This window comes from Raphanus sativus, chromosome 8 (genome assembly GCF_000801105.2).
Source record: "Raphanus sativus cultivar WK10039 chromosome 8, ASM80110v3, whole genome shotgun sequence".
NCBI lineage: Eukaryota > Viridiplantae > Streptophyta > Magnoliopsida > Brassicales > Brassicaceae > Raphanus > Raphanus sativus.
In genome coordinates this window covers 1,829,878-1,856,769 of record NC_079518.1, presented here as the reverse complement: position 1 = coordinate 1,856,769, position 26,892 = coordinate 1,829,878, and the positions used below count along the sequence as shown (strand labels likewise).

Below are 26,892 nucleotides of genomic sequence, written 5' to 3'. Positions count from 1 at the left end.
TCAAAAAGACCCTTTTAAAGATTTTAAAATATACAACAGGTTTTTATTTCAACGTTCTGATAAAAATGAGTCTGGAGGCTGTGAAGAAGATGTTTCGGAGGGTGAAGCAGGCGGTGAAGAAGACCAAGAAGAAGCAGAAACAGACTGTGTTTCAGTATGATCCGTGGAGTTACGCCTTGAACTTTGACGACGGAGGAGAAAATCCTCAGAGAAGATACTCCGGCGACTATAAACACTGCAAGATCACTTTGATTTATGTTGTTTCTGTCAAATTTTGACAAGTTATCTCGTTCGTTTACCGTTTTGAAGCAGTCCACATTTGTTTCAGTGTCTCTACCTCTCTATCTCTGTCTCCTTTTTGTCATTTTCCATCAAACTTTAGCTAAAGATATTTTTTTTTCTAAAAACTTTAACAGTGCTAGTGTTTTGTTTATGTGTACTGCAAAAGATTGAAGGCCTTGGTCTTCTAAGTTCAAGTCAAGCTTCTTAAAATCGATTAAGTTAGGCAACATTTGATATCGTAATATGAATGTGCAAATTCCAATGTGGTAACCGTAATTACTTTGTTGAACACTTTGAAAATATTGTTATCAAAAACCATGAACACATTTTGCCCTTTTGGGTACTAACCGTTGTGTAAATTCTAATGTTCAAAATATATATTTCAAAGATCGTAATTAATTAGTATTTCTTTGACCATTTTGAAGTTATATATGACCTAATGACACTATAATTGGTCAAAATCTTTTAAAAAGAATCAGTTAAGATTTGTTTTCGAAATTTTTAATTCAATTCAAAGTTTGAATTTATGTTTATCAACTAATATATTTTGAATCCAAAAGCGAAACACCATTAACTCAAAAACACTTCTCTATTAAAAATACACACACCATTGGCTCACTAAACTTTTATTAAAAAATGCCAAATTCTTTGTAACATAAAAATTCCAGGTGAAAGATAAATAAGCATGAAAGAAGCTTAGGAAGTACATCAAAGAACAGAGTACAAAATAAACAAAGAAGCAACTTTTGTGGTTCGTTGGTCAAAACACCCAAAACAAACTTCAAAATCAAGAGTGAAACTAACCATTATCAAGAAAAAAAACTATTGAACTAGAGAAACTGAGCTTGCATTTGTATAAAGAGTGAAACTAACCATTATCAAGAAAAAAAATAATATGCAAGAACAATGTGATTGATCTGTATATCAATTTCTAGACATTTAACCTAAAAACATTGTTTCTTAATAAAAAATAGGACTATACACAACATTAAATCATCAAATAAAACAGAGAATCATGTTCTGTCTCCTCCACCACATCTATCATTCAACCAACCAACAATATCCCCACGAACGATCTCAATGTTCTCATCAGTCTCACCGAACAACATCGAATGCATCATCCCTTCATAGATCTTCAACGTCTTGTCTCCACTCTTCGCCTCCTCATACAACTCTCTACTCACCTCAGGATCAGTCACAACATCCACACTCCCGTGCAACACGATAAAAGGAATGCTAACATCTTTAAGCTTCTTCCCCAAGTAATCCGTAACCCTAAGCAGCTCCATCACCGTCCCCAGCCTCGGCTTCTCCCTATACCTCATCGGGTTCCTCCTCGCGATCGGCTTCTTCTCCTCCACCTTGATGCACTTCTCCAGCAGATCCTCCGTGGGAACAATCGCCCACGTCGGAGCGAATCTCGAGATCGTGATCAGGAACTGATCGATCGGCCACTTAGGTCTCACCTTGTCGGAGATTTTACACATCGGAGCGACGAGGACCGCTCCGGAAAAACCTAACGGATCCGCGAAGTGGATCAGGAGAGAGATCGCGCCTCCCATCGATTCTCCGAAGAGGAACCGAGGCAGGTTTCGGTAGTTAGGGTTCTTCTTCTTGACGGTGTCGATGAAGGAGACGATGTCGGCGACGACGAGGTCAACGGAGGGGACGTAGGCGCGGACGCCGTCGGATCTGCCGTGGCCTTCGATGTCGAGAGCGAAGCAGGCGAAGCCGTTTTGGGCGAGGAAGATGGATGTGGACTGGAACGTCCAGCTGATGTCGTTGCCGTAGCCGTGGACCATGAAGATGAGGCCACGTGGCGGGGGAGAGGAGGAGGAGGGGAGCCACGAGCGGGTGAAGAGGTTGAGGCCTCGTGGGGATTTGAAGTATGATTTGGAGCCGACGATGCCTTTGAGGTTGAAGTAGTCTTGTTCTGGAGTGTCGTCTCCCCAGAAGTTGATCTCTGGGGAGAGATTGTGATCGGACATTCGATCTAGTTCGAAGACAGGAGAGATTGGTTTTTTTTTTTTGTGTCTTGTGGACTTGTGGTTCTGATTGGGTGATAAGTGGTTTAGTTTGACTTTTGAGAACGTTACGCGTTTTACTATTGCTTTTTGTTTGGGCCTTAGAGTCTAACTATTGATTTTGCATTTTGTTTAACTTTGGGCCTAGAAAGCAGGGTCAACAAGTCCGGCCCATGTGAATGTCCTGATTTGTTGGTAAAAGTAATATTATACCATTTTAAAATTTTCACATCTTCTTTGGTAAAATGTTAATTTGGAATATTTTACAAATCACGATACCAAAAGTATACAAAACTAGTTTATTTTTTTTTGTTAATTTATCGTACTTTTCCACGTGAAAAATCTTCCAAGACTCATTCACAAGAGGCTTGTGATATAATGAAATGACTTGAATCTTGAATTATATCGATCAGAGGGATTTATCTCTTCGTATGTAGTGGGCATTTCTCTTAGTGTGTGTATTTTCCACTCAGCCGAGGTAGATGAGATAAATCATTCGATCATGCATTTTTTTGTAAAAAAAATGTTAAATGTCTGATCATATGTTTCGTACCAGAAAATAATCTAAATTTTTGAACAGAGTTTTATTTCAAATAATAATTTTTTATCTAGTAAATCTAGTTGAACCTAACTGGCCAGTAGAAAAGAAATAAAAACTATTTATAGAAAAACACACTGCGAAGTAAGTACTAATTTTGTCTTCGAATGGTGCCTATCACCTTATCGACTTATATATGGCCGTTGTAGTATTATGTTCATAAATCTACTAGGTGTTCAAAAAAAAAAATAGTAAATCTATTAGATGACAAAGTGTAAGTAGATTTACTAATAGATATTTCTTTTATATTTCAGATCAATAAGTTTTTCTTTTCATTTAAGATATTTAAGTGTTATAAATATCCTTATAAATTCTATATTTCAAGTGAAAAAGTGCCTGGTAAAAGATTCCATGACCTATAAAATCTCTTGTTTGTTTGTGGATATAGTCAAAAAAGCCTTCAAATGAACTTTGTTATGCGCATTACAAAGTTTGGATGGATAAGAATCACCGGTTAAAAGTGAGATTTTAGCAATAGTTTGACCATTACAACGAAGTTGGAATTTCACTTATCACCATGTCCCATCTAATGGTGTTGTTAAATGACAACTCATCTTATCATCGTGCAAAGTTATCTCTCAATACATGTTAGTATTATATTAATATCTCTGTTTACCTGCATGGAGACACACACTATAAAACCTTTAAAACTTCACGCGTTTCTTTCAAACCCGGTCCAAGAGTGAAATCATTAAAATTTATTGTTTAGCGAAATCGGAGTTTTAACTTTTTTACATATGAAAGGATATTTATTTTCTAATATTTCCCATCGCCTCCCACGAGATTGTATTATGAGTACTTTTAGTAGGAGTCTCAACCCAAATCTCTTAAATGTATCTATAAATTTTTTTGTTAAATGTTTAAAAAAGTTAAAATCTGTACCACTATTTTATTAATAATATGCATATTTATATTTATATTTTATTTTAGAAACCTAAAGAATGACAAGTGCATCGTTAAGTCTCTGAAGAGTTTCTTACAATAAAATAATTAATAATAATATTAATTAAGAAAGCAAAAAAGAAAGAAGCGAACAATCAGCTCTCTCCAAAAAAACCATAACCTTCCATCAAGAAGATTTTGATCGAAGTATCATCATTTAAATGGAAACTATAAAGAGCTTCTTACTGCTGCTAATAGCCTAACAATGTTTTCAGTGGGAGCCGGAGTTCTCCAAGTTTTATTTATATATATATATATATATTAACATTAGTATTTAATTGCTAATTGTCAAAAACTAAGAAAAATCCAATCGAAAATATCTAAAATTGTCCCGTCGTATCAGACTCAAGTCCAACGAGTCATTATGTATTTTGGTCTCCTACAAAATTTCTGGTACCTATCTTAAATTAGTCAAGTGAAGTAGGTTAGGTTTGTCTCAAACTCAGCTGAAAATTAAAAATGTTTATTTTATATCCTGCAATTATCCGTAAACAATATTGTTATAGCTTATAAGTGATTGTGGTTGTAGTATTTGAAATCAATCATAAAAAGGTTTTTGCATTGTTTTATAACTTTTACAAATCACAAATTATTTTCAGTGGTTACCTTGTTTTGACAAAATTTCCATTTGTGACCACGGTAATATTTATAAAATACAATTATCAATAATGTGTAAACTGCGAACACTTACTTTATTAAACATCAATATGGTTATACTGTACATATTTACCGCGCTTAAACTAATACTATAACTATAAATAATTCTAAAACATGAACAATATTTTTCGTCCAAAAAAACAGTATTGCCGCTGAACTTTTTCTTGCATTCGACTCTAATTGACACCTAATAAGCATAACAGTATTGATGTGATGAGTAATAGAATACGAATAATTATATCGACGAATGGTTTATGTCATAGAAATGGCTAAGGAATGTAGCATAAAACCTAAGTTTCTGTAGGTCCAATGGTTGTGGATCGCATAGGGCATGTCTCTAGTAGACTAGCAATACTGTGTTTAAATTCCATATGCTCTTATAATCCTTCAAGTACTCATTAGAAAAGGTAGAACCTATACCTTCTATCTTTAATAGTGACGATTTAACACTTCATCTTCCTTCTCTCTTTTAGTGCGCAATATATACGATGCTAATTAATTAGCACTAATAATCTCATTTCTTTGCTAAATTTTCCGTAGTCAATGGGTAAACATTTTTCTCTTCCATAAAAGAAATCTATGGATAAACTTGTGGCTATCTATCAGCCCTTGTATGTCCGATCTTATTTATAAGTTCGTATGGAGTTTATTTACTTGTTCTAAACTTCAAAGATATGAACATCATTAACATTTTACCAAAAAAAAAAAGATATGAACATCCCACCTAACAAAAAAAATGTCTAAAGCACTCTTTTTAACTTCTTCACGAATTCACCCTCGTAATAATCAATCAATCTTTTACTTAGGCGATGTCTAGTGATTTACAAAACCAAAACTCTTTCTAGGATTAGTTAACGATGAGATAATATGGTACGTAGTCTTATACGTCATCACCTTGTAGAGGACTAGAGGCCATGGCCATGCCGCTGTGGAATTCCTAATATTTGTTTCTTGATTTTCTTTTATCAAGTGAACCACCAATAGGATCTCAACGTGTGCGTCATTATGGGATGTCTTTGTCCTAGATCACTTAAGAACACATTGACCTATTCACAAATTGTCTAGAAACAATTCCCCAAAATCTATTGGCCAATAAGGTTACTACAATTACACGTATTCGGTCTTTAATATTATTCATAGTTAAGTGGGTATATATCCAGATATTATAGTTCTGAGAATCATATAAGTGGACATACATTGGCCAATATGGACTCATGGAGTCGGGTCTAACAGTTTAATTAAGCGGTCCCCATATATGTTGAACACAAACTATCATTTTTAATCTTTAACTTGTGTTAATCACCTAAAAATAAAATAAATAGCAATACAACTATTTGAAGGTGATTAGATAATTCATTAGCTCGTATTGTAGTAGTATAATATAAGTATAAGTATGTTTCAAGCTAGTGTCCATTCACCAATGCAAGGGATCCAAGTAGGATGGATTATTAACTAATGAATCTATACTTTAAGATTCAACAATGTATATTGTCAAGCCCTTTCTCAAAAAAAGAAGAAGATTTTAACCAATTTTTTAACCGAAACATTACAACCAGGAAGGCAATGACTAATGGTACACCACTTTTACAGAGGTTTTTTTTTTTGCTATAACACTTTTACAGAGGTTCGAGAGCCAGACTATTCTTTTTTTTTTTTGGAACTCCGAGAGCAAGACTATTCATAATTTACTAATTAGTGACAACGGAAGCTAATCCACGAACCGCTAGTTGACGTATATACTGATATACAAAGATTATAAGTATACTAACTTGAGCATGCATTTCTTTCACTATATTCTTCTATTGACATTTGACACTTTTGCATGCATATACACATTAGGGGTGGACATTTTATCCGTGAAGTTTGATTCGATTCGTTATCCGTTACTATTTAATCCGAAAATTCTGAATATCCGTAAGCTTCCGAAGCAAAGCAAATACTAAAATTCAATATCCGTTAATATCGAAGCAAATCACAAATATTAAAATTTTAGGAAGCGAATATCCGATCCGATCCGTCAATATATAAATATATGTATATTTTGATTATATTTAAAGTTTTAAATGTATAAAATTATATACTTATTATTCTAACATATGATTTGACATATTTTATTCACATTATTACTTATATAAAAGTATTACATAAAAGGAAAAGAAAACATTTATGACAATTATTATTTTTTTCTTAAGTTTTGTGTTATTATAATTGTTAACTAAGTTTAAAAATTTACAAATACGTAGATTCACTATATCTTTTAATTTTAAATCTTTTATATCATGTAAAAAAAATATTTTACAAAACAAATTTGTATCGAATTTTTAAGATTATTTGTATTAATCAAAACAAATGAGATATCCGTAAGTATCCGTAAATATCCGCAAATATATATTTATTTTCCGGATATCCGTTTTTCCGAATATCCGTATTTTTCCGAATCAAAGCAAATCGAAAAATTAGATATTCGTAACATTCGAAGCAAATCACAAATACCTTCAAAAACCCGGATATCTGATCCGTGCCCAGACCTAATACACATTACCTTCCCAACAAAAAGACAAAAACAATTGATTGAAAAATGTAAATCAAAAATGAAACGTAACGTATATAATCCAGACATGATTTCCCTCTCATTCCTCATCAACCAAAGTTGGAGTCCATGTCATAACCATTCAACAAAACACTTTTTTGTTTCTTTTTCTAATTTTTTTAATGTGAAAATCTACTTTTCACTTGAGAAGTCATGTACCTAAACTATTGCAGGAACGAAAAGCTGTCAATTTGAATCTATATAAGAGTAAAACGTATGTTTAACAGCCATGTATATGGATCACCTGAAAATATATTATAGTTTTCGACCAACGTGATTAAATCTCCAGTGGCATAGTGATTGTGTACTAAAGTTTTTAAGGTATTCGTATTGAGAGTCTCTCAACATGAGTCTTCCATTAAAAGATAATAATATTTATAGTTTGACAGTTTCTCAAGTTTAAAAACTCATACAAAAGTCTCTCACTCGTGATGCAAATGGCCTTAGATAGTTCTTGTTTCAGTTCTTCTAGTGGAACTATTTCGTTGGTGGCAAAAAGTTGAAAATATAATATTTGATCTATTTTCTATATGCATTAGATCTTCATCATTCTATGAATTACATATCTTAAAAACTATTAAATACATCAAATTAAATTCAAGAATCCCAACGGCGCACAAGGTTCGCCACAAAACTACATTTTCTTCTTTGCTAATGATGAGGTTCTTATGGATTTATATAACCTTTTTATGTATAGAAAAACATTTTTGAAAAATAATATGAAAATTAAAGGGCACCATCAATTTGGAATATATACCTCCATTTGCCTTTCTCAACGGTCAATTCTTGCTCAAAGATGTTGTAACGTGACATGTCTCCTTTCTCTATGAAATAAATCATCTTTTTTTCTTCTGGAATATCCTCATCGTATGTAACCTAGGAGTCTATGACGTTAGCAATAGTTGCGACTTGTGAGAAGTTAATCGTTGAGTTGAATGCAAAAAAATTGACTATGACATAACGGTTAAACTAATTCATATAAATAGTTCCTCTAAACTTATTATATTCAGAAAATTGATGCAAATGTGATATATAATTTTTCTATTTTAGAAGAAAAATAGAAATGTTACTTTTTACTTTTATACTTAGAGATAGTATACGTATATTATAAAAGCAAAATGTGACATGTAATTGGGGTACTTATAACACCTACGTCTCTATATTTTCTCTGAAATGTGGGTTTTTTAACGTATGATTTTATGATATAGTTTTCTATTTTAGATAATAGAATTTTACTTTTTACTTATATACTTAGCGATAAAAATACCATTTATCTATGTTTTCCTATAAATAGAAAAATTACTCTATTTTAAAAGCATGCATTTGAGCAAATCCACCTATATAATAAAAATTATGTATGTTAAAAATATATAGTAAATAGATTTGAGTTAGAGATAGTCTTAGACCGTGTACAATGGTTTTAACATCCTCTCCATTTTCAACAGTTTCATTTTCTATTTTAATATTTCAGATCATCTTTTCTCTCTTCCAACTAATCTATTCAACATTTATTTTATTTTAAACTTCTACAACAGGTTTTTTTTTAAATCAACACTCTACCCCACAACTTTTAATTCATATTTTTGTTTTTATAATATAATAATTAAAAATTAATAATAAACTTAAAAACTAAAATGACATAACTTTTAATAATATTTGCTTTGAATTATTATATTTATCTTACATTTTAAATAATACGAAAATCAATATTAATAAAATAATTAAAATTAAGAATATATTCATTTGACTTTTTATATCCAAATAAAATAAGAGTGGTCTATAATTATAATAAAATCCTACAATTTTAATATATATTTTTAACAAAAAGTTTTATTATATAATAAATGCGCTTGAATTATTAGATGAAAATAAAATTCAAAATAAATATGCACAACCAATCGCAACTCAACACGTGGCAACGCTGAGCCACTAAAAAAAATTTTCAACCGGCAAAACTTTGCAACATATGTTGATGCCACATAGATTAATCCATTTTATCAACATCTAACTGCAAAAATTTCAACATTTTATCAACATCTAACTGCAAAAATTTTATCAACATCTAACTGCAAATATTCACATGTGGATATGGTCATAGTAACCAATTGTTCCGGTCTTCATTTAGTAGAGCTTAAGTCAGTTCTTAGAGCAACTCCATTGGGAGTTTTAGAGTAAAACTCTCACAGTTTCCCACAAAAAAAAAGATTAAAATAACTGTGGAGCCCACAGAAAATATAAACCAGTCTCACATAACTCTTTCCCCGTGATCCTGTCTCTTAACTGTTCCGTGGACCCCACGCCACGTGGCGGCCCGCGATTGGTTCGACTTTATTTTTTTTTATTTTTTTTTAAAGATCAAACGAAAAAAAAAAATTAAAAAATTACTTTTTTGATCTTGGAATTCGCACCTTATAGGTATTGCTAATGGAGATGCTCTTACTTCCATAACTGTCTTACACAAAATTTTACGTATATATATATATATATATATATATATATATTTGAATGTTTAATAATACTAATCTACATGAGTTTAAATCAGTTTTCGGTAAGCAGGTTTGATATTGCATAATATATAGTTTGAATTGTGGGTTTTGAATCGTACGTTAGATGCTAGTTTCTAGTGACTATCGTCTTGCTAAGCGTTGCATGGATACTTTCCAACTTCCGCATGTAAATATTTCATCACTAGTAGACTATAGTTGCGCAGTTATGCTATTGTGGGGTCGATTAATCCTCTTAATTTCTTAATTAAATGGGAAGATAATATATTATGGATTGATTAAATTTATATTACTTTTGGTCATGACGTGGTTCAAACCCATCAAAGAGAAAGTGCTTCATCCACTTTGTATAAGCCAAGTTTACGAATTCTCTCGAATTTGTCTCTATAAATCTTAATTTTTAAGATGGAATTATTCGACAAACTGAACAAATTAAAGCCACCAATTGCCACATAGGACTATTCTTCCATATCCACTTAACTAAACTTTTAATATATAAAAAAAAAAGCAAAAGCAAACAAAAAATCTCTGGATCTTAGCTTATAAATAGACATCCAAGTGTGAGATCTTTCTATCATCTTAGTGCAATTCCTTGATCTTCTTCACAGCTTATACCTCTAAAATGGATTATCACACCAAGAACATGTTAATTTCTCTGTGTTTTACCACTCTTTTAATATTACTCCCGGTAGTTACATGTACTAGACAACACCGGTCTAATAGCCCGAAACAAAGGAGCTTGTTGGCCAACGAGCAAGATCTTGTGACAAATTTGCCTGGACAGCCTCATGTGAGTTTCAAACATTATGCTGGTTACGTCCCTGTCGACGAATCCAACGGAAGAGCTATGTTTTATTGGTTCTTTGAGGCCATGGACCTTCCCAAGGAGAAACCTCTAGTTCTCTGGCTTAATGGAGGTATATATAGTCCAATCTTTTGAATTGTTCATGCCTGCATCAGAAACTCTTATATATTCTCATATTTTCAATCATAATTGATGAACTTGAAAAAGTACACTTATAACACGATTCGACGTAATTTTGTTAATTACATGCCGTTTTATTGATTATAATCAAATATTGTATATTGTATATATAGGTCCAGGTTGTTCTTCTGTGGGATATGGGGCAACACAAGAAATCGGTCCTTTTCTCGTGGACACCAAAGAAAACGGACTTACATTTAATCCATACGCATGGAATAAAGGTAAATACCTTTTGTTTTCTGGTATAATATACGTAAATGAAAATGAATAAAATAATGAAAAAGGCCGATTTTGCTGATGCAGAGGCAAACATGCTGTTTTTAGAATCTCCCGTCGGTGTTGGCTTTTCGTATTCAAACACAACTAGCGATTATCAAAAACTTGACGATGACTTTACAGGCAGGTCCATTAATATTATAATAACTATATATAACCTATAGTTTCTATCCTTAGAAGAAGAATACATATAATATATGTTTCATTCTCTCTTCTTTTATTCTACGATCAGCAAGAGACGCATTCACTTTTCTTTGCAACTGGTTCGAGAAGTTCCCAGAACACAAAGGAAATACGTTCTACATCGCAGGCGAAAGCTACGCAGGTTTACTAACAAACCATCTTAATTTTCGTGCTAAGATCTTTAAATCTAAATTCTTTTAATATTTTTGATGGAACGTATTTATATATGTAGGAAAATACGTACCGGAGCTAGCACAAGTCGTGTACGATAACAATAACAAGAACAGTAGTTCATCGCTTCACATCAACCTTAAGGGTATTTTGGTACGTTTAAATCTCTGAATGATACTAGTGTTTAAAACCAAAAATGTATAACACGATAAATTTTGGATGGTGAGGTTAGTTGCGTCCAATACGTTATAACACTAGAATATTCTAAGAGCTAGACCTAATCCGGTTTTTTCTGCGGTGTAGCTAGGGAATCCCGAGACATCAGATGCAGAAGATTGGAGAGGTTGGGTGGATTACGCATGGAGCCACGCCGTGATATCCGATGAGACGCATAGGATCATAACCAGGACTTGCAATTTCAGCAGCGACAATACTTGGAGCGACGACGAGTGCTCTGAAGCCGTAGCAGAAGTTCAGAAGCAGTACGACGAGATCGATATCTATAGCCTCTATACATCGGTTTGCATAGGAGACTCTGCACGGTCCTATTACTTGGATTCAGCACAATTCAAAACAAATTCTCACATCAGCCCCAAAAGGGTACGAGTATATATATAAATAATACACGTACCTATTATTTTATGACCTTGAAATTTATTTAAAAGGCTATATACTTTAAGTGTCTTTATATTTTCTAAAAAGAAAAAATTAAGTGCCTTTAAAAGTTCTTGTTCTTTTATGATAAAAAAATTGTTTGCGTGCCTTAGGTGCCGCCAAGGCGCTTGGGTGGATATGATCCATGCTTGGACGATTACGCGAGAACATTTTACAATAGAGCTGATGTGCAGAAGTCTCTTCATGCGAGTGATGGAGTTAATCTTAAAAACTGGAAGATTTGCAAGTACTCAGCACATTCTTCATGTGTTATATATTTCTATTTGTAATAATTTATGATGGAACTTGTCTAAATAATGCCTGATATTCTGATATTGCAGCATGGAGATCTTCCATAATTGGACTTATTTAAAACCCTCGGTTTTGCCTATATACGAGAAACTCATCGCCGGGGGATTAAGAATTTGGGTTTACAGGTAAAAATGCTTTCATGAGCACTAAATAGTTGTTATTTAGCGGTCATCATCTAATTCGTCGTGATTTTCTTATAATGACCCATTATATCTCTTTAGTTATTTACATGATAAAGTATATATTAAAGTTAGGTCACATGATTAATTAACTTGAGTTTATATTTGGAATCTCAGGGTCGTATAGGAACCAAATACACCCATGATTAATTCAACCAGCTAGATAGCTGATTAATTTCACCTTTAAATCTTATAACAAAAAATAGTTAACTTCAACACAGTTTTTTTTTTTTTTTTGTCACACAACTACTTCATTCATTCACTTAGTTAGGTGGGGGAATTAAATTTTCCACAACCACCTCTTCTTGTTCATACAAAGATAAGGTTTTCTTTGCAAGCAAGTTTCAACACAGTTAAAACTTGAGAACAGTAAAAGTAAAAAAATTAGAGTACTAACTTGGGTTGCTTCTTACAAAAGTAACCAATCCACACACAGTATATATGTAAGAAAGTTTAGTTATTCTCCAATGTATAACGAACACTCCACTAAACAGTTAGTTTGATTTTGTGATGGCTCAGTGGTGACACAGACGGAAGAGTTCCAGTACTCGCGACTAGGTATAGCTTAAGTGCACTCGAATTACCCATCAAGACAGCTTGGAGGCCATGGTACCATGAAAAACAGGTACACATGAATCTAATTAACCTGTTATTTAGATTCTTAATATATGAGACATACAGTCTAAGTTTCTTGATGATGCTACGCACAACAGGTAAGTGGATGGCTTCAGGAATATGAAGGTCTAACATTTGCTACGTTCAGAGGAGCTGGACATGCTGTGCCTTCCTTTAAACCAAGTAGCTCTCTCGCCTTTTTCTCGGCCTTTCTCACCGGAGTTCCTCCACCGCCGTCTCGGTAGAGAAGCAAGTGGACGATTAAACGGGCGATTTACTAAATCTAATGAGTTTTCAGAAGTTTGAAAGATTTTGGGTTTTGTTACGTTGACTTGTCAGACACGGTATAAGGGAAAGAGAGAGAAATTGTATACTTTATATGTGATGATCATAATGATCAAAGAAAAAAAACACTTTAAGAGTGTGTAATCACCAAAATAACTGCTTGGAATACAACCAGCTTAAGATTATAATGATAAAGGAAGACCTTCAACACTTTATTATGTTCAAATGAAAAGAAAAAAATTAGTATAGATTTTTTAAGTGCGCAATATTATTACACTGAAATGAAATCGCAGCACTCCTAACACTTTTCTGCACAGAAGAAAAGCAATTAGATCACCGAATATTTTAAAACAACTAATGTTCGAAAAAGACTTAACAGTTTATCCTGTCACGGCTGCAGAAGATCTATTGCTTGGAGTACTATTATCATTAATTAAGAAGACAGCATATGAATACGCGATTCGTTTCTCACAATAACACGCGGTCGTAAGAAAAAGAGCAGCATGAAGATCTTTTTGTGGTTTTTGCCATCACAAAGGCACTAGCAAGTTTAATACCCATTGGAAATTTTATTATTACTTTTATCTGAAAATGTTATCACATATTTTGTGCAAACTTTTTAATCATTTTAGGACTGTAAGTTTTTGCTACTTACCATAAGTATCATTAATTGGCAACGTTGGTCAAAATCAAAGTCATATGCATGAACACAGATGATACGTGATGTGAATCAAATAACAATGAAAACACAAAGTCTAACTAAAGATATATCAATTTTTAATGGTTCCATAAGTTATAATTAAATTAACTGGCATGTATAGTTATAGTTACATTCCTTGGATTTGATATATATTAAAAAAAAACAGAAATCAGCTAATAATAGCGGGAACCCAAACAACTCGGCTCTTCATGTCTCTGTCTGGTAAATGGTAATATCTAATTCCTAATCTCTCTTTCTCTTCTCTCGCAATGGCGACTCCAAAATCACCGGCGACAGATTTCTTCGGAATCTCAAAGACAGCATGCAAAGCATACAAGTCCCTCGTCACCAAATTACATCCTCTTTCATCTAATCGAAAATCCGATTCCAATTCCGACACCATCGATTCCGTATGTTCTTTTTTTTTATCATCTCATTATTTTTCTTTTTTAAAAGAATGTTAAATTAATTCAAATAAATAAAAAAACTTTTGTACAATGCATATGATTCTGTACGTTCTGTTTCTTATCATCCCTCACAACATATATATTCACAAATCGTTTTACAAACATTATCAGGCAATCCACCGGAAATATCTTGAGGAGAAATTCCCGGAGGAGGATGATCTGACCGCTGCTAGGAGAGGTCTCCGTTTACAGAGCATGGACGACAGCTCCGTCTTCCACCGCCGCTCTTCTTCTCTTCGATCAAACTCCACCGGCGGCCGCCGGAGCCACACGCCTCAAGCTCGACCGACCTACCTCTCCTCCTCCGCCTCTTCCAACCGCCGATCATTTTTCTCCAGAACCACCAGCCGTAGTAGAGACCACGATGGCGGCAGCAGCCGCGGTCTCAAATCACGTCCCGTCTCGAACAACCCGAGCCCCCTGACATCACCTTTCACGAGCCCCAGAGGGAAAGATCAGACCTTAGCTGATTTGTTCGGCGACGTAGAAGGACTAACGTCTCCTCCTCCTCCTCCTCCGGTGGAGATTACCAAGAGCCGTAGCAAGAGAGATAAAGAGAACAGAGGCTCATCTACGTCGACGTCTGTGCCGTTTAGGAAGAGCAAGAGCACGAGGGATACGGTTGGATCATTGGGGAAGAGTATAAGCAGAAGGAGCTCAACGCCGATTGTTTTCTCTCAGTCTACACCTCCGAAAAAACCCCCGGCTGTTGAGAAAATGCTTGAGTGTACGTTGGAAGAACTCTTCCACGGGGGAGTCAAGAACATCAAGATTACTAGAGACATCATCACCGATGAAGGGTTTGTCTCCCTCTTCTTGATCTCATTTTTCTTTTAAGTTTGAACTTGAATTTCGGCCTAGGTTTGTTTTAACCTTACGTGCTGGCAAAGTAAACTCAGAAGAAAACCAAAAAATAAAAAAAACTTAGCAAAATGCTATTGAGAGAAATATCCATTTTAATATTTGATTATTGATTATATGACCGAATAAATTTATAATTTATAATCCATATTTATACTTATAAAAAACTTATATTTTTATAATTTTAAAATCTGTATTTATCATTGTATAACTAAATTAATTATGTTGCGTTATGAACAGATTGATTATGAAACAAGAAGAGACGTTAAGAGTGAACATCAAACCAGGATGGAAGAAAGGGACCAGGATCACATTCGAAGGAGTAGGGAACGAGAAACCTGGCTACCTACCGGAAGACATCATATTCGTGGTTGAAGAGAAGAGACACCCTTTGTTCAAAAGCCGTGGAGATGACTTAGAGATTGCGGTGGAGATCCCTCTTCTCAAAGCTTTAACGGGGTGTAAACTCTCTGTGCCGCTATTGACTGGTGAGTCCATGTCAATATCCGTAGGAGAAGTGATCTTTCATGGATTCGAGAAGGCGATCAAAGGTCAAGGTTTGCCGAATGGTAAAGAAGATGGTAGACGTGGAGATTTGATAATAACGTTTTTAGTGAGTTTCCCTAAAGAGCTGAGCGAAGAACATAGATCAATGGCCTATGAGGTTTTGAAAGATTGTTCTTGGCCATAGCGGTTGGTGATTGTGGTGTCCATTCCATCCACTTTATGTCTCTATGTGTATTCTTGTTTGTATATAAGATTCACGAGTTGAAAAGGCTTGAGGCTTTAAAGTTGGGACTTGTTGACACTTTAGTCTGTTTTTATATAATGTTATTCTTATGTCTCTTAAATTGAACTGTTCTCTTATATAATTCTTGCTGTGAATGATACCAATTGTTTTCATTTGCTTCTTTTAGTTTATCTTCATACTTTCAATTTTAATCCTCAACTATGAATTGCTTCATTTGTAAGAGTCATGTACTACTTACTATATGCAATAGAATATTCAAGACCGCATAGCGCAGTGGATTAGCGCGTCTGACTTCGGATCAGAAGGTCGTGGGTTCGACTCCCACTGTGGTCGATGTTTTTATATATTTTGAAATGTTTCCTTTTTGGAGTTAAGATTGAAGCTGCAGAACTTTCCGTAATCTTTCACTTACAAGATGTTATCCGTTGTCATCTCATTGGTTTCAACAGAAACTCAAACATGCACTAATCCCTTCTCTTTTGAGCTTTTTGAAAAATTCAAGATCAGCTAAAGAATCATGAAATAATAACAGTGAAAGAACAGTCATATATTTGTAGTTTTGGATCTCAATATACTTAGTTATTCACTACTAAAGCAGTAATGTGTTCACCAGGCACTTACTTGTAAGAAAAACAAAGATGTTCTTGTGCCATAAACTCCATATTATAACCTTTTTATTTGCAACTAAAGACCGGTCACATAAGTTTCAACATCTTCAGCCTTCCTTCATGCTCTGCATCCAGCTTCGGGGGAGTGTAACACCCGTGGAGATCCTCCACAATGTACTCCTTCGTAAGCTCTCGCTTGGTGAGAATATGGTAATGCCTTTGCCATATCCTCTGAATAGCCATCGTCGCGGCAAGAAAGCCATACGCTAAACCAAGAATAGCGAAGACGACAACAAAGACGATAACAAGAGCGAAACAAGCTTCCATCGACGCAGGGAAACAGTCCAAGATCCCCCATCCGTAACAGCAGTTCTGACACCCATCCATCCTCGGGTCATTACCGTTGAGAGAAGAGCAGTGTAGAATGAGCCCGAGAAAGCCAATCAGTACAAAGAAGGTTACAACCCCTGGAGATTCATGATTACACCAAACGTTTTAAAAGCGTGTCTATCTGTGTCTAGTTATGTAAATGAATAAAAAGAGATGGGGTTACCGATGCAATAGTAGAACGGGATGGGATGTTTTGACAGTATACGGTCCCAATCATCGTTGAAAGAGTTGCGAAACTCTCCGTCTTTGTCCATTATATATGCAAATCCAGCCATCACGGCAATAACCTATAAATGTCAAAACGTATCAGATGGTTTCTCTTTTGGTGTCATCTCAGACAAAGCTCGATGGAAAAACCAGGCTTCAACAAATGGCAAGTCAAGAAAATCAAAACCAATCAACAACAGTAAGAAGAATGAACAAATCTGATAGGTCGAGATTCGAATCAAATATTCACTCTTTTTTTTTACCAAGATAACAGCTATGACAAGAGACAAATGATCATCAAAAAATCTCTTCTCATCAAAAAAACCTCAAAAAAAAACTGCAGTTATAACAATTTGAGTGTCAACAGATCAAGATTCCAAACTAGATTCACTTCGTTACCAGACAACAGTTAAGACAAGAGACAAATGATCATCAATATCACTTATTACATGCTCTATCACCCTCAAGAAGAAACTGCAGTTATAATAAGAACCATGGAGGAAACCAAAACAAATCACAGTGAGAAGAATGAACTATCTGATTGTCATCAAGTTCCATTGTCAAACATGTCAAGATTCGAATCTAGATTGTAACAGTTGTGATAAGAGACAAATGATCATCAAGATCACTTATCACATACTTTCTCAACCTCAAGCAGTTATAATAAAAACTCATGGAGGAAACTAAAACCAATCATAATGAGAAGAACGAACAATCTGATTATCATCAACAAATGATCATCATGATCACTTATCACATGCTTCCTCAACCTCAAGAAACAGCAGTAATAACAAGAGAGGCGACTCACAGTCTGCACAGCAACGAAGACCAAAAGCACATCCCTAGCGACAAAGAGCCTAAACTTAGCCTTCCTCCGCCACGAGTTGTTATCCTCAAAAGGCTCGACGCGAAGATGAAACTGAGCTTTGCAGGTGGTGCAGTGAGAGAAGGCGAACCCTTCCTTGACCGATCGCCAGTGATCGAGGCACGAGCGGTGCACGAACTGCTGAGTGCCTTTGCACGCGCACGGCGATATCAGCTCGTCGCCTAGCAGATCGGTGTCGTCGTTCTCGAGACAGATTCGGCAGCAAGGAGATGAAGATGAGCCGCCGCTCTCTAGATCTTCTTCTTCTTCTTCTTCGGCGGCGGTGTTTATCTCGTGGTGATCGGGAGTTTCTAACGCGGAGGAGGAAGACGAAGAAGATGGGGAGGTTCCTCCTAATAAGGGAGCGGAATCGCTTAGCTTTTGTGAATCCGGTGGCTGTAACTGTACTTCGCCTTGCGTCATTTGATCAAACGTTTATTGAACCTTAATTTACAGAGAAAGGTACAGATTGAAATCAATTGGTGAGATCACGGGGAGAAGGATTTTCGAATTTGGAGGAGAAAAAATATCAAATTAGGGTTTCTCAAGTCTGGATTTTGATCGTGCGAGGATGTAAGAAGGATTACAAAAGTGGAAAGAGCCAAAAACTGTAAAAAGAAAAAGTCAACAATAAGACCGAGAAGAAGAAAAAAATATGGGGTGAGAGAGGCTCGAACTCTCGACCTCAGGATCACTCCGTAGCTATGAGACCTACGCGCTAGCCAACTGCGCCACCACCCCATTTGTTTGCTAACTAGAATTTAGAACTAGAGTGTTCTTACTAACCACTTGGACCAAGCTATTAGATTACACTAATTAAAAGTTTATACGCCATCAGCAAATTCTCTTATTTTTTCATAGGATATGATGATATAATACAAAACAGCCAAAATAAATTATACTGAAATTGCGATTAATTGATCTTAATACAAAGGTTAAGCCAAATTAGCAAAGTAACAACAAAGAGAGAAAGATGACTTGTATATCACGCTTCTTCTCATTTTATTATACTCCGTCGATGATGATGCTTGAAGATAAGTTTAGAATTTTAAGTTTAAACAATGGCTTCTTCTTTGTGGGTTTCAATGACGACATCAGAAGTTGGGTAAGCCACACAGGTGAGGACATACCCTTCGCTCATCTGTTCGTCGTCTAAGAAGCTCTGGTCCGTTTGGTCAATGGAGCCAGAGACGACTTTCCCGGCGCAGCTCGAGCAAGATCCAGCACGGCATGAGTAGGGCAGATCGATACCAGCTTCCTCCGCTGCGTCGAGGACGTAGACGTCGTCTTCGCACTCCACTTCTTGCTCTCCCTCCGGTGTGATGAACTTTACCTTGTAGGTAGCCATGCATGTGACGCGGCCGCCGCGTGCTGTGGAGGATTTGAGGCAGAAGAGGGATTGTGTGCTGGCCACAGGGAGGGACCTGAGGCTGGTTGGTGTCTGTTGGCGTCGGAGGAAGGAGGTGTTTACTATGGCGCTGGAGAGAGCGGTGGAAGCCATTCTTGGAAGAAAGATATCCTTCTTGTTCTGATTTGTGAGAGTGGGCTTAAATGGCCTTAAAGTGTTATAGGGAGAAAGGATTTATAGAGAGGTGAGCTTTGGAGACATTATCTGCCACGCGGGGTACAATGAGTGGGTTCTTGTGTTATCTACCTTTGTTGATTTGTCTCCCTGTGTGTTTTACATTACTGCACTATTTTGTTGGTGAGAGTTATTATGTGGCTGGACTTGAGACAAGTCACTATAAGAATATGGAACTTGGGATGATTCTGAACTTTTTTGGTTCCTTCGAATCGTTTTGGTCGGAGGTCCACCAGTTTTCAGACTGAACACATGCATGTGGTTCTAGACGTGTTTGGTTCTTCTTTTCTTTTTCGTCGCAGGTCCCACCAAGTTGTCAGAGTGAACCTATGCATGTACTTTTCGTAGTGTTGATATTCAATTTGCACGGGCTTCACTGACAACCAATAAAGTCACCCTGTGAAACAAATTAATCATAACTCCATGCATGATATTCAACATTTCCCGAACACATGACTGCCATGGAATCTTTAAACTCTACCAACACAATTGTCCTCTCTACATGACCACACAATTTCTTGAATGTATACTATCTTAGTCTCGGATAGAATAAAAAGGTATATTACACTCAATTCTAATCTAAAGAGAACAGTGCACTTAACAAAAAAGGGAGACAATACCAAGAAAAGGGGCATATATATATGCTTCGACTTCGTCTCTCTCTCTCTCTCTCTCTCTCTCCTGTGTTTATATAAATATATAATCCCCCATAAGAAGCTCCCGTCTGAATTGGATGTGTTTTTCCTCATTTTCCATAATTCGTCTAGTCGCACTTGATGTTTCTGTAGATTCTCCTTACAAACAGATTTGATCCCAAGAATCCAACAGCTCCTGCCAAAATATTCAGAGTAAGATATTTTTTAGTCAAGGTTTGGTAACACCAATCCCTGGTATTGAAAGAGAGTGGGGAGAGCGAGCTCACCGCAAAGGATTCCAAGGCCAAGACAGAACATCATGGTGTATCCAAAGTAGAAGCTTGTTAGACCAATGGGCTAGGCTTCGATGATCTGATTCGAATTGGTGTATACTACTGCATCGTGGCAGTTACAGTGTCAGCTCTTCTCGTTAGAGCAAGCACAGTTACTGTTTTGTTCGGCAGGAGATCCTCAAGTGTGTCGCTTTGGAGATATTGGGCCTATAGGCCTGAAATTACGTATTACTATATTAGTATCAGTTAATTGGGCCTAAAGCATGAAATCATGTGCTAGTATCGAGGCCAGTATCGAGGCCCATACTATCTTTATAAGGTATACTAACACACACAAATGCATGAAAAACACCACTCTTGAAAATCATGACATGTTTTCATTTGTAAAATCGACAAACAGACAAATTTATTTAGTAAAAAATCATTTGGTCGTTTTAAATGCAAATGCAAAAGTTGGGCGTTTCAAATATACTGTATTAAAGAGAAGAAAGACAAAATGAACGTGAGATGTGTGAGCTGAGGCGACAAGACAAAACCAAAAAAAAAAAAACAGACAGATTCTCTCTTCATACCTTTGCTCTAATGTTCCACCATGGAATGATCACTCTTTACTAAGTGTTATTTCTACATGTCATGATACTTTTTAATTATTCTCGCTTTAGTGAAATGATAACCATTAAAACTGCATTATATCGTTGATCTTACATACTATATAGTGAAGTTATTACCAATCAAACCCACAGTATTTCTCATTTGCCTCATTTTATTACCTTTTGTATTAGACAAGAGTAATGTAATTAGGACACATATAATAAGCGTGTTTCCGTACAATGGCACTCGGAAACATGCGGGCCCACTGCGTTAAAAACGAATAATAGTCCTATTAACTAATTAACTAGATTTTGACCCGCGCTTAGAAAGCGCGGGTTTTTTTTAATATAAATAAATAATTTAAGATTGTTATATATTTATGTTATAAAGTCGTATTTTATTGAAAAAGTGAATATGTTTAAATCTATATATGATTATCTTATTAAAGATTTGTAGATACACTCTTATTGTGTAACTACTTTTAAACCTGATATATTTTCTCGATTTGAAAAATCAAACCAAAATTTATTTGAAAATACATGTTTAGTTCGGTTCTGAATCTAGATAAAATACATATTTGGTATTATTTTGGACCTGCGGGTCTTGGCCTGGTCTTGGTTCGAGTCTAGGTCATGTTCGAGACCCGAAAGGGTACCTAAAATGTTTCGTAAGTATATATTACTTATATTCATTTGGGTATTGTGGGTCATGTTTTATTATTACAAATATTTTTAAAAATTTTGGGTTTGGTTTAGGTATAGTTTCCGTTTTGAATAAAATTTCAAAATTTTAAAATATATTCTGGGTATTGAAGTAAACTTTCGAGCGTTTTTATTGGTTAATGTGTGCGATTCCGGGTTAAATTGGGGGGGGGGAGTTTAGTATTTAAATATTTTCAGATATTTTTTGGGTTTTCGGGTATTTTTAAGTTTTCAGATCTTTTGATTCTTTTCGGGTTTTAAATTTTCTGACCAATTACGTACTTGAAAATTAGTTGGGTCTAAATGTTTAGGAGCTAAAAGATTTAGACCCGATAGGAATCAATCTGTATTTGATCCAGGATCCGAATGCACATGTCTATTCTCTCTCATTATATTTTGTGTGCATTTTATAAGATTTATATTTTTAAAGTTTATATGATATATTTTTTTGCTAATTTAATAGTATATATTTATATGGTCTTTAATATTTTTTTAAAAAAAATCTTAGATAACAAATTTTAGTTATAAGTATTGTTTGTAAAATCAATTTAAAATATTTAGAGAAAGAACATTTCACATGAAATGAGGGGTAATAATATAATTCATTTAAAATTATTTAAACAATTATATAGTTAAATTAATTAATGATATGAACAAAAAATAATTATGCATGGATTGAACAAATTATATGTGTATGGCGTGGAATATATGTATGTAAAATGATAACTGATGCTTAATTAAATAAAAGAGACAAATTTATAATTAATTTTGTTGTTTACAAAATTAATTTGTTAGATACCAAAACTGTAGGAGTAAGAAATAGGAAATATTATATTTTACTTAAACATATATATTTGGTACTGACTAAGGTAAATATTGTTAGAGAAATATATGGTAACATATTGTTAGTTTAAATTTAATGTAACACCAAAACGTTAGTAGTCTAACTAATAGGTTCAAACAACTTTTATAAGTAGATTTTTAAAAACTGATTCCCTTTTAATAGTATAGATAGATTAATAATTGTTAGATGGTGATGATTTTTTTTAACGTCTGGATCGATTATTATCGATTAATTATGCTATTACAACTATGAGAATATTACAAAGATGATTTTACAGCCGATAATTCTACCACCTTGTGAGAATACACGTCTGACTGCACCACTCTGAGCCGTCTTATGAGATCCATGTTCGATGGTATGCCTTGCACCAAGCTGAAGATCTCTTGTAACCTGTTTCTCCATAATCTGAATAATTTGGTATTTTCTAGGGTTTGAACCCCAGATCTCCGAGCGTAGAAGCAATTGAACCCTTAGTCAAACCACTGGACCAAGGGGGCTTCCACAGATGGTGATGATTTTGTTATTAATTTATTTTTAAAATTATATAGGAGAACCAAGTTAGAAGATCTTCGCAACAATAAATATCACATGAAAATAATTTCATTTCTTAAAGTAGATATTGCTTTGATTTTATAATAACAGAATACCACTTAATCTTTAAATTATTTGAATTTAAATATAATAGAAAGTATGTATTCTGATAGCTTAATGACGTAAAACAATTGACAAACTTCATCTTCTCCAAATGCATCAATGTGTTCATTAAAATATTAACATATTTCCAGAGCTTACAATCAAATTATCTTTAGTAAAGTAAGGACAAATAAATGCATGTAATTGTACACGACGATCATTTAAATATTGTCTCAAGCTATCATTGATTGTCGATCAATACTACGAAAACACTATTACGGTATCTAATAACATGTGAAGACGTCTGTGACTGTACAAAGTGACACTATTAGTTCATTTGTTCATTACAATCAGAAACTGGCTTTCGAGTGACAGAGATTTATGTCTTTGACTGAATAACACAAGTATTCACACTGTCTAACAAAAGTACTCATGATCTTTTAATATGTTTTGTAGAATGAGGTTTACACGTCAAAGGATCTTACAGTTTCTTTTTGCTACTCAAAAAATCTGTGAAGATGATATAGACAAAATGTTTAAATCGAGTTTGAGTATACATAGTCAAAATGTCGATAGATGTATTTAATAATGCTTTTGTGATTTAATATAGTTGTTATTAATGATTGAAGTATAATGTGACCAAGTCTAGTAGATAGTCCATTTTAAAAAAAATCACACATGAATTAGAAGTCATGAATTCTGTTTTAATATAATAGATTAATTTAAAAAAAAAGAAGCATATAATGAGAGGGAGATTCTTCATTCTCACCATCATCATCATTTATTATCCGAAGAAAAACAATTCATCGCTTCTCATCTCGTCTCACCGAACAAAAAAAAAAGAAAAGAAATAAAAATCGATTCAAATCGCTTTGCCTTCAAATCTCGCCAAACAAAATCTCAATCACCTTCCCTCATCATTACACCTCTTTCCTTTTTTTTCTCACTTTCTCTGTGATTCGCGAGATCTCGAAGGAATCGAATCATCCTTGATTTTCGGATACTGAATGGTTTTCTTGTCGCTGTTTTGAATTGTCCTGTTTTTTTAGCTCGTAGGGCTTGAGCTGTATTATAACGAGAATTAGGAGATTTTTTTTGGTTTGCTTGTTTGGTTTGTTTGGGAAATTAGGGTAAAAAAAGATGGACAAGTACGAGCTGGTGAAAGACATAGGCGCGGGGAATTTCGGAGTGGCGAGGCTAATGAAGGTCAAAAACTCCAAGGAGCTCGTTGCCATGAAGTACATCGAGCGTGGTCCCAAGGTCCCTTCTCTAGCCTTACTACATAACATTTGCTTTATTCATATGTATCTGTTTGCCAATCATCATCTCTCATCTATAGTGCTGTTCGTTTGGCAGACGCCTACTGTTGCGTTTGCGGCTGCGTCGCATTTGTTAACACTAATTTTATTAGCATTTAAAAATGATTAACGCAGTTTTTGCCGCCCAAAGCAGTTAGCTGCGGTTACCAATCGAACAAACTTACTGCTGCCAAACGAACAGCCCATTGTTTTCCTGGGAAGATTGTTGATTGAGAGCATTTGTCTTTTTTTTTTTTTTTTTTTGATGCAGATTGATGAGAATGTGGCAAGAGAGATCATAAATCACAGATCGCTTCGTCATCCTAATATTATCCGCTTTAAGGAGGTTAACCAGTCATTTTCCATATAGTGTGTTCTCTTCGCTGTGATAAAAAAAATGATATCTACTCAAGTTGATGATTTATTTAATCACAGGTTGTGTTGACTCCGACTCATCTTGCCATTGCCATGGAGTATGCTGCTGGTGGTGAACTTTTCGAGCGTATTTGTAGTGCTGGAAGATTCAGTGAAGATGAGGTTTGGCTTTTGAGATTTTGCTACTACTACTATATGCAATCATTTTATCTAGGATTAGTTTTTTTCTTTTTTTCTTTTCAAAGTTTCTGTATGGTTTTTCGGTAGACTAGGAAGAATGAACATGCATATCAGACAATTGGGATATATAAATTCTAATCCTTTTTCTCTTTTCCCAGGCGAGATATTTCTTCCAGCAGCTTATATCAGGTGTTAGCTATTGCCATGCTATGGTAAGGCAAAAAAAAAAAAGAAAAGATTACTCTATTTCTTCTAGATGTTTGAACACAGTTCGTTTTATCAAGCTGATAGTTACATTTTGTTTGCAGCAAATATGTCATAGAGATCTGAAGCTGGAGAATACACTCCTTGATGGAAGTCCTGCTCCACGTCTCAAAATCTGTGATTTTGGCTATTCCAAGGTCTGACACTCCCGATTCTGTTCTTCACCATTGTCGTAAAAGGACTTTCAAGTTATTAGCTTTTTTTTGTTTTTCTTCTTCTTTTTTGTAGTCCTCTCTACTGCACTCCAGGCCCAAATCAACAGTTGGAACTCCAGCATATATTGCACCTGAGGTCCTTTCGAGGAGAGAATACGATGGCAAGGTAATCTTGCTGCTATCTGAGGTCTTTGGTAAATCAGGCATCATGCTAAAATGCAATAAACTTTACCTAAACCAATGGATTTATATATGGAGCTGTCATGCTATTTGCTCTTTGGAAGTCGGGTAAGATTTGTAATTGTTTTCTTCTTCTTCTTCTTTCAGATGGCTGATGTCTGGTCTTGTGGTGTAACTCTTTATGTCATGCTGGTTGGAGCCTACCCATTCGAAGACCAGGAAGACCCCAAAAACTTCAGGAAAACAATACAAGTAGGTTTTTTATTCTTCTGAGCCATGTGTCTGCTGCGTTGCGGTCTTATTCATCAATGTGTTGATCTTGTTTTATACAGAAAATCATGGCTGTTCAGTACAAGATCCCAGACTACGTCCACATCTCACAGGATTGCAAACATCTCCTTTCCCGTATTTTTGTTGCCAACTCACTCAAGGTACAAGACTATATATTACATTGAATCAAATGAACTACTAAATCTTTTTTTCATAAGATTGGTTTTGTTTGAACAATTGTTTGTTTTGGCAGAGGATAACCATTGCAGAAATCAAGAAACACCCATGGTTCCTGAAGAACTTGCCAAGAGAACTGACGGAGACAGCTCAAGCTGCATATTTCAGGAAAGAGAATCCAACCTTTTCCCTCCAGACAGCTGAAGAGATCATGAAGATAGTAGATGACGCCAAAACGCCTCCCCCTGTTTCCCGTTCCATTGGAGGTTTTGGCTGGGGAGATGAAGAGGGGAAAGAGGAAGAGGAAGAGGAGGTGGATGAAGAGGAAGTGGTGGAGGAAGAGGAAGACGAAGAAGATGAGTATGATAAGACTGTAAAGCAAGTACACGCCAGTGGAGAAGTGAGAATCAGTTGATGATTTTGTCTGTGTAAGAAAAAAAAGTTATCGTTGGTTTTGTTGAAAGTTGAAACTAAAAAAGTCTCAGTTTTTGTGTTTGCCTTTGTTGCTACATTCCTTGCTGCATTGTGACTTCGAAATAAACATTTTGTAAATTATTATTATTATTTTTGTTTTTTTTGAGAAGAGGATTCGTCTATTTAAATTCATA

General features: G+C 35.1%; 6 protein-coding genes, 1 long non-coding RNA gene and 2 other non-coding genes across 9 annotated transcripts; 4 read left to right on the top strand and 5 right to left on the bottom strand.

Moving 5' to 3' along the window:
* Positions 1-1,107: 1,107 nt before the first annotated feature.
* Positions 1,108-2,341, bottom strand: LOC108818907 (caffeoylshikimate esterase-like). The gene has a single exon (XM_018591860.2). It carries the CDS (start codon positions 2,268-2,270, stop codon positions 1,296-1,298), a length of 975 nt encoding a protein of 324 aa, XP_018447362.2. The 5' UTR covers positions 2,271-2,341; the 3' UTR covers positions 1,108-1,295.
* Positions 2,342-10,190: 7,849 nt separating this feature from the next.
* LOC108811613 (serine carboxypeptidase-like 31) lies at positions 10,191-13,467 on the top strand. The gene is made up of 10 exons (XM_018583679.2): positions 10,191-10,514; positions 10,696-10,803; positions 10,886-10,981; positions 11,091-11,183; positions 11,274-11,365; positions 11,516-11,812; positions 11,980-12,113; positions 12,208-12,303; positions 12,877-12,982; positions 13,071-13,467. Exons 1-10 carry the CDS (start codon positions 10,220-10,222, stop codon positions 13,215-13,217), a joined length of 1,464 nt encoding a protein of 487 aa, XP_018439181.1. The 5' UTR covers positions 10,191-10,219; the 3' UTR covers positions 13,218-13,467.
* A 732-nt stretch (positions 13,468-14,199) lies between these two features.
* LOC108808654 (uncharacterized) lies at positions 14,200-16,036 on the top strand. The gene is made up of 2 exons (XM_056991954.1): positions 14,200-15,224; positions 15,526-16,036. Exons 1-2 carry the CDS (start codon positions 14,455-14,457, stop codon positions 15,974-15,976), a joined length of 1,221 nt encoding a protein of 406 aa, XP_056847934.1. The 5' UTR covers positions 14,200-14,454; the 3' UTR covers positions 15,977-16,036.
* Positions 16,037-16,295: 259 nt separating this feature from the next.
* On the top strand, positions 16,296-16,369 carry TRNAR-UCG (transfer RNA arginine (anticodon UCG)). Its single transcript has one exon. It is a non-coding gene; the product is annotated as a tRNA-Arg (tRNA).
* A 170-nt stretch (positions 16,370-16,539) lies between these two features.
* On the bottom strand, positions 16,540-18,703 carry LOC108807018 (uncharacterized). The gene is made up of 3 exons (XM_018579251.2): positions 18,050-18,703; positions 17,198-17,321; positions 16,540-17,111 (listed from the first exon to the last, which is right to left on the bottom strand). The coding sequence occupies exons 1-3, from the start codon at positions 18,527-18,529 to the stop codon at positions 16,732-16,734; spliced, it is 984 nt and encodes a 327-aa protein (XP_018434753.1). The 5' UTR covers positions 18,530-18,703; the 3' UTR covers positions 16,540-16,731.
* A 59-nt stretch (positions 18,704-18,762) lies between these two features.
* Positions 18,763-18,847, bottom strand: TRNAM-CAU (transfer RNA methionine (anticodon CAU)). The gene is given in 2 exon segments: positions 18,763-18,798; positions 18,810-18,847. It is a non-coding gene; the product is annotated as a tRNA-Met (tRNA).
* A 79-nt stretch (positions 18,848-18,926) lies between these two features.
* On the bottom strand, positions 18,927-19,708 carry LOC130498329 (ferredoxin-1, chloroplastic). The gene has a single exon (XM_056991599.1). It carries the CDS (start codon positions 19,605-19,607, stop codon positions 19,161-19,163), a length of 447 nt encoding a protein of 148 aa, XP_056847579.1. The 5' UTR covers positions 19,608-19,708; the 3' UTR covers positions 18,927-19,160.
* A 738-nt stretch (positions 19,709-20,446) lies between these two features.
* On the bottom strand, positions 20,447-20,797 carry LOC130498824 (uncharacterized). Its single transcript, XR_008937777.1, has 2 exons — positions 20,611-20,797; positions 20,447-20,519 (listed from the first exon to the last, which is right to left on the bottom strand). It is a non-coding gene; the product is annotated as an uncharacterized LOC130498824 (long non-coding RNA).
* A 3,363-nt stretch (positions 20,798-24,160) lies between these two features.
* LOC108806017 (serine/threonine-protein kinase SRK2A) lies at positions 24,161-26,890 on the top strand. The gene is made up of 9 exons (XM_018578027.2): positions 24,161-24,645; positions 24,955-25,029; positions 25,119-25,220; positions 25,397-25,450; positions 25,547-25,639; positions 25,731-25,823; positions 25,985-26,089; positions 26,170-26,268; positions 26,361-26,890. The coding sequence occupies exons 1-9, from the start codon at positions 24,526-24,528 to the stop codon at positions 26,697-26,699; spliced, it is 1,080 nt and encodes a 359-aa protein (XP_018433529.1). The 5' UTR covers positions 24,161-24,525; the 3' UTR covers positions 26,700-26,890.
* Positions 26,891-26,892: the final 2 nt, after the last annotated feature.